Source organism: Streptopelia decaocto (genome assembly GCF_964273445.1).
Source record: "Streptopelia decaocto genome assembly, chromosome: 14".
NCBI classification, from domain to species: domain Eukaryota; kingdom Metazoa; phylum Chordata; class Aves; order Columbiformes; family Columbidae; genus Streptopelia; species Streptopelia decaocto.
The window spans coordinates 2,589,056-2,596,577 of record NC_138669.1 but is presented as its reverse complement, the minus strand read 5'-3'; the positions used below and the strand labels follow the sequence as shown (position 1 = coordinate 2,596,577).

Below are 7,522 nucleotides of genomic sequence, written 5' to 3'. Positions count from 1 at the left end.
CAAAAGCTGTTTTGCTTAAGAAGGAAAGTTGCTGTGCTGGTCTAACGCTTTTCTGAACGCACGTCAGAATGGGTTTCTGTGTATGCACATCACCTTTCCTACAGTTTGGATGAGTTACCATTTTGAAGCTTGTACAGCCTGGAAATCTGAATAAATCACTCAACGACATCTGACTGCACAACAGTTTGGAAATAGTGAGGAAATCTTGACCAAACCCAATTTTAAGATTACCTTCATATTTTAACCTCTTGAACAGGAACCTTCTTTGTTCTTTGCACAGTGCCTAGTTCAGCAGGGTCCTGTTGCGACTAGGGGTCCTATGTTCTACAGCAATCCAAATAATAAATAAAAAATAAGAATACATAGTATATGATCAATAAAACCTACTTTATACCCTGTTTTTCAAAGACACACTGCACTCCAGCAAATACTTGAAAAATATGGTAACAAAGTTACCAAAAGTTGCAAGACAAATGCAATTTGTTTGATGCAAATATTTAACCTTAAGGTTCAAGTGGCTGGGAAACTCATTAACGATGAGTTTCGCCAGCGCTGAACCCAACACAGACCAGAGAGATGTGACCGGTTCATGCACAGCCTTGGGAGTCACAGCAACAGGGAGGAAACATTCGTGTAGAAGCCGAGGCAGTGAACCCATGAACAGCTTCTCATCTCCACCATCTATTTTCATGCTAAAGGGGACCACGTATGGGAAGAGAATTCCAGGCTTTTTCTTTGTTTGTGTGTTGGCCTTTTCATTTGGAAAAAAAAATAAAAGGAAACAGGTAAGGTAGACAAATTGTAGTGAAACATCTCCTCTATCCCCTATGGCTATCTCGTTTTTCCCAAATGACTGCTGCGTGAAATTAAAAAAAAAATAAAAATTAAAGACTAGGATTTGGGAAGAAAATTATAAATTAAAAAGGAGACATTGAAAAGAGAACTTCCTAAGGGTTTCATTCTTTCCCCACTCTGCAGCAAGGAGAGCAAAAGTACAATCCGAAAGGGGAGAGAAGAAGTCAGAGAGGATTAGAAAGTCCAGTCTTTCGGCCTGTCTCCCATTTTGCTAATTTTTACAGTAGGTTATTTGAGAAGCGGTAGGTGTTCCGGCAGAAAGCAGGCAGCAGCAAACACAGGCATCGTCTCCTCCTTCCAGCGAGGTCTGTGCAATCTCAGTCTCTTGCTCCGGCAGGAGGGGTTTTTCCTCCCCACACTTGTCTCTGCCTTCTGGTGTGGGAGAGGGGAGAAGCGGCTGCCAGAGCCTGCGTCTGGCATTTCGGGGGCTCCCCTCCCTCCGCTGGGCTAAAAGGAACTCAAGTATTCCAGTGCAACCTCATATACAAATTTATATTGTTCCTGAAAGAGAGAACAGAAATCACTCACATTAGGATATGGGTAAATTCTTCAGAGCCTCATTCTACAAGCTGTCAAAAATGCCTTCTCCCTCTTACACCATTTGGCAGGACAAGGCAAACATTAATTGTATTTCTATGTGATCCTGAATGAGCATTACTAAGAGATGGAATCATCAATGGAAGATAAAAACCCAAAGAGACAGCCACAGTATGGACTATTCACTGCTTGCTTTATGCCTTCATTGCACACATTGCTTTTGAGGCAAGAATTCAGCGTGATCGATGGAGATTGATCGAGTTCAGGACAGTTTAATCTCTTCGGCTGCAGGGAGCAAGGCCTGGGGTTGAGACTGTTCTCCCGTCCTGGTTTCAAGGCATGGCACCACATCAAGCACCGGGCTGCATACATGCACAGGAGGACAAATCCCATCCCCTTCCACAGCTGTGGTGACTGCTAACAGGGTTTAACCTCCTGGAGGCAGCTCGGGTGTGGGACACGCTGGTCATCACGCTGCCAGGGCAGCTCTTTCCCCTCTGCTCGAGGAGAGAAGCACTGGGACCAGAGGATTCATTACATATACTAAAATGAGACTGATTTTAATAATGATAGCTTCATGTGATGATTCATTTTGATTCATACCGGGCTAAGCCATGAAATCTTTTTACCCTATCCTAAAGTGTCTCCCTGTGAAAGCTGGGTGGGTGCAGCGCAGGAAAAAGTACTTACCAGTGACTCCACCATGTTGGATTTGTTATTCCGTAACGTTTTCACGATGTGGAACACATCAATGATATTTTGCTGTTGAATCATTTCACACACGCTGCAGATGGCACAGAAGGTGCCGCTGCGTCCCCCACCGTTCCTGGGTGTGGAAGAAAAGAGGCAAGAGATGGAGGCAGGTAAGGCTGAGGGAACACACAGCACTGCTTACACAGCACCTCATCAACCTCATATACTAAGGAAGGTCATAGAATCATTTTGGTTGGTAAAGACCCTCAAGGTCACCACTCCAACCGTTAACCCAACACTGGCACTAAGCCACGTCCCTAAGAGCCTCACCTCTGCATCTTTTAAATCCCTCCAGGGATGGTGACTCCACCACTGCCCTGGGCAGGCTGTTCCAATGCTTGACAACTTTTCCTGGGAAGAAATTTTTACTGTAATGTACAGAGTGCTTAAGGATGTCCAAGGGTTTGCGAAAGTGGAGATCTGCAGGGCAGGAGGTGGGGATGGAAGGGCTAAGCCGATCCCCAGCAGTGGTGGACAGGGGTTTGCAGCAGCTCTGGGTCAGGGCTGGACACATGGCAGAGCTGCTTCGGTTGTGTCTGAGCTCCAGTCATGAGACCTGCCCACACCACAGAAAGCAGCAGAGCTTTTCCAGCTACTCCTCACCACAATCAGTAAAATCTCTGGGCCAGCATTCCATAATGTAGCATAATATTCAGTTTGAGGTATATCACAAATGTAATTTGACTTCATTTTCCCCAGCTGAAGCCTGGCAAACTACTAGATTTCCAGATCGATAATCAGTTGCTCTTCAGACAGCATTTTGTGAGGTTACAGGCATTTTCCAGTGCTACTTACAGGCAGTGGACAACAGTCCGTCCGTCTCTCCCATCGTACTGCTCCTGCCACTTCTCCAACCTTCTGACCACCTTCAGGAGGGAGCGTTTGGAAGGAGGGGTGTCCCTGTACGCTGGCCAGCCAATGTACTGCAGGTGCTGAACTATGCGGTACCCATCCTGAGGCTAAAACAGAGAGCATTCTCAGGGTGCTAAGTGGAACGGAGCAGGAAGCAGAGAGATAGGGCAAAGTAGAGGGTACTGGTTACACAGCATCCTCTCTTTGCGTCTGATATCGATGCTCACATCCTCTACTCTGGACACCTGAGACAGTGGGGAAACAAGGAATTTTTGGGTAACCTGGATAAAAATGATGACCTCAGATATTACAGAGCCAGGCAGGATCTAGGTCCATAGGATCCATTGTTTTGTTTCCAGTACAGCCTCATCAAACTGTATGAATAGATCAAACGTGTCTTTCCTGGTTGTCTGCACTATTGGAGATTGGCTGTGCCATAAGAACTAAAGGCAAAGAAGAATCTCAAACAAAAATGTCTGGGGACTGTGGCAGGAAAGGTTCCTCCTAAAGATTCTAGCAGCAGCCTTTGGTGTTGAACACAGATGGGCGCAGAGAGCTGCGAGTTCACAGAACCCACCCTGCCAGATACGCATTTATGAACCAGCTTCATCCTGAGAGTCACAGAGTCTTAGTGATACCAGTTGTACGACTTCAAGGCCGTTCCTGGTTCAGAGGCAGATGTAAGGTGAGTATCTGATTTATTAATTTGTGTAGTTGGACCACAAAGTTGACTCTGCAATGCCACAGCTGAATTACTGCGCAAGCTCTGACCACAAAATCAGAGACTGATGTGTTAAACAGCATAGAAACATAATTTGTGGAGCCTGTTTCCATTTCTGATTAGAAAAAAAATGAAAAAGGAACAAAAAAGGAGATATAATCAATCTTGGAAACAACTAATGAGGGAAAAATTCTCTACTGAAACCCCTTCTCTCAGCCCTGAAGTTGCATTGCCAGGGTCCAGTCTGCAGACCAACTTTTTTTCTAATATTTCAGCTGTCCTGAGGCCAAGGAATACATACAGAGTTGCTTACACAATTGGCAGTTGCTTATTTATAGGAAAAACAGTGGCAATTGGGAATCCCAGTCTAGCCAGTAGATGTTACATCTGTCTCAGAGACACCGCACAGTAGCCGACAGAGCTGCTGCCACCATCCCCGTTTAGTTCCTACAATACTGATAGTTTTGTATTGGCTACTAAGTTGTTCTCAAATATACATATAAAAACGTATTCCATTTAAATACAGGTTTTCGGCTCGTATCACCTACTTCCAGCCAAGAGTCTTTTACCAATACAGACTGACGCAATTAAATGTTAATTAAAGGAAGCAGCTACTAAATTCTGCATGGGAATTCTGCTCCCAGGTGAGAGATTCAGCATCTCTAACTCAGAAGTCTTGGTTTTGCCTCTTCCTTATACCAAAATGTATCTTTGAGAACAAACAGGGAACCTGGTCTTTCCCTGATCTTACCCTGGCCATGTTGCAGATCCGGAATATCCGGTTGATGATATCCTCATCGATGTCTGCTGAAACAAACTCCACTTGAATTGGGCCGTAACAACAGGACGTCTTCTCTGGCCAGTACTGCATGCAGAGCTGGAGAAAACACCAAGGAAGCAGAAACCACCTTCAGTGTTAACATGGAAAAGCATGTTCGGTCTTCTTGCCTTTTGAATTTATAACCAGCTCAAAATCCATAACCAATCTCATATTATGTGTATTTGCTCAAAGAAGACCTCCTTCTAGCTCAGTAGAAGTTTTTTTTATATCATTAACGTGATGAATGGGAGGAAAAAAAAATATATATATTTCAGAAGCTCTTTTTTTTTTTTTAATGAACACAATTTATAACTGATTGAATTCTGGGGTCTAAAGGTGCAGAAAAGGTGGCTGACAAATGAAGCTTCTGTAGTGGTATAGATTTAAAATGAACACTAAAAGACTAGCGTCTGTAGGTAAAATTAATAGGAACCACAGAGGTTTGGTGTTAATGAGGGAACAGGACACGCAGCAAGAAAATCAATCTTAATTCAAGCAAAGTGGAACTTCTTTGTTCTTTAAGACAAACTTTGTAGCTTTCTGAATACCAGCGAGCAGGGGAGGGAGAATGAGTTTGCTCCGAGAGCAACAAGAGCAACTCCAGTTCCAGGGTGAACTACAACTGCATCTCTGAAGTTTGAGAGGCAGGTTGGAAGTGTTTTTCCTTATGCTGATATTACTGAATTGAAAGTACAAAAATAAAATCCTATCCACACAGATTACAATCGAAGTTATTTCAAATCCATCTGGAAATAGATCATGGCGAGAAAATATTTTGCATGAGATCTCATTAGCAGTTTCTGCTGAGACTGTATTCCTTTCTGTGTTTTTTTTTTTTCTTTCTTCCTATTTTCAAGTGTAATTTTTTCAGAAGTTTTGAAACCCCCAGATGCTCATTTGAACTTGATCTCAAGCTTTTCAAGTTCAATCATGGCTAGTAATAACATCAAGTGTGTGCATTCCGCTGCATTAATTCTGTATTCCTGTTATTCCTTTGATCATACGGGATTGAAATGGAGTGGGATATTCATGCAATCTTATGCATCTTTGCCCTTGTTAGTTTTTCAAGATTAGGCAAGCCAGGCAAGCCCACATCAGCACATCCTCCTCTGAAGCTGGTCTTTACTCTTCATTCAGACTTTCAAGCAGCCCACAGATCTCCTCTCAAAGCATCTGCCCGACAGACGAGGAGATGTGAGCCGAGCAGGTGCTTTTGGAAACAACCTCAAGGTGCAGTGGAAAGAGAAAGAAGATTAAACCTTTCCTTAATGTAAAAATCTGCTTTCTGCAGTTCAGGCACAGCTCTTCTATAAAGCAATTTTTATATATGCGTTCTGCTCATGGAGATGAGCATCCCCACCTTGCTCAGGCACACAATATGCAGGGAACTGCACACTAACAGTTTCACAGTGCTTTGGGTACAGCGTTTGGATTAGGCAAGGATGAACAGCCAGATAATTACAGCATTGTCACACAATGGCAGCGCAAGCACAACATCGTTAAGCTCCCTCTTCCAAAACCTCTCTGTCACAGCTGAGATCGAACTGTCACACCTTGCCTTGAAAGATACAAACTTCAGAACCATCCTTAACTCCCAGTGCTGCCTGGGTGGGTTTGGCATTGGTTGAGCTAGAAAAACTGACAAAGTGACTTCAGGTATTGCCAGATCTTTCTTTGTGCATACAGACTGCCTCATAAAAGCAGAATTTTGCTAGGGAAAAACAAAAAAACACAAAGCAGGTAAAGCCTTGTGCAGAAAGAGACACAAGAATAACACTGGCTGAGGCTCACAGGCTTGTGTTTTCTAAGAACGAAGCGTAAGAAGGTATGTCATTGCCAGAAAAAGCTGTGGTATTCTTTAAAGTGTCAGAAAAAAAGGAAAATAGGAAATTTGCCTTTGGATTCCATGCCAAGATGCAGAATCAGGCAGGGTGAGTCAAACAGGAGGAGGCAAATGCACAGAACCTCCATTTCCTCACACCATGGTGGGACTCTGGGGGTCACCAAGAGATGCCACCTCTGAGTAAAGCTCTGACTGCGGCTGGAAATGAAATCCCATCACGTTCACCCCAAAGGGAGACCTCTCACCCAAGGAGGTGATCGCCTTCTCCATTACCTTCAAAACCAGAGACCAATAATCTGGCTGCCTTCAAGTGCGGGGAGATTTTGAAGACAGAGAAGAGACAAATGGCAAATTAATCCGTGAAGTACCAACTCGGTACTTGAGGGTTCTCTCTCTTGTTTAACAAGTGCTGTAATGGGTGAATTAGCCATGCCAAATGTACTATTCACACAAATTGCATGATTATGCCTTTTTGAAAGCTGTTATCTTCTGCCACTCAGCAGCAAGGTGGCTGGAAATGCTTGTACAGGAGGAACTGCAGCGGCTCCTCCTCCGGCAAGCTCAACTCCTGAAAATAATGGTGTGCTTAGTATCCAAGAATCCAACCTGCACATGACACTAGAAAGAAAAAGAAAATACACAGCACCATGTGGTCCCCCAGAAACTGTGCAAATCACACATCTCAGTACCACGGAATTGCACTGGAGAAGAAAGTGGGTTTGGGAGGAAGATTTAGGCCCAAAAACACATCATCTTTAGACATCCCTGTTGGCTGGAGTAAGAATTACCTACCTTAGAAGAACTCAAGCACGTGGACTTATTTTTCATTGTACCCCAAAACATTCCCTACTACTTTTCAGTTTGTTTTCACTTATCTATTGGGTTTGGGAGGGAGGGCACAGGAAAAGGGCAGCAGAAACGCTCTTAAAACCATCTGAATTGGTAAGAAAGTTACATGACAGAAACGATGAAAAATCACTCACCTGTGCTGCATCCATCTCATTCAGCATCACCACAGAGGAGCAGTTATAATCAAATACCAGCCTCCAAAAGTCTGCTATGGTGTTGGGCAAAGGGTGTTGGGTTACAATAAAGGCAGCAGGTTGCTTGTGGCTCTAACAAAAGAATAAGATTAGTTAAA

At 43.8% G+C, this 7,522-nt stretch overlaps 1 protein-coding gene across 1 annotated transcript in view; it reads right to left on the bottom strand.

Annotated features, from left to right (window-relative positions):
- Positions 1-263: 263 nt before the first annotated feature.
- PTPRT (protein tyrosine phosphatase receptor type T) overlaps positions 264-7,522 on the bottom strand; it is a gene marked incomplete at its 5' end in the record, with an annotated part of 380,430 nt that continues 373,171 nt past the window's right edge. Inside the window, 5 exons of the mRNA XM_082065426.1 lie at positions 264-1,356; positions 2,083-2,218; positions 2,941-3,104; positions 4,470-4,595; positions 7,365-7,496. Of these exons, the coding sequence (XP_081921552.1) occupies positions 1,303-1,356; positions 2,083-2,218; positions 2,941-3,104; positions 4,470-4,595; positions 7,365-7,496 (612 nt within the window). The 3' untranslated portion in view covers positions 264-1,302. The remainder of the gene's footprint in view (positions 1,357-2,082; positions 2,219-2,940; positions 3,105-4,469; positions 4,596-7,364; positions 7,497-7,522) is intronic.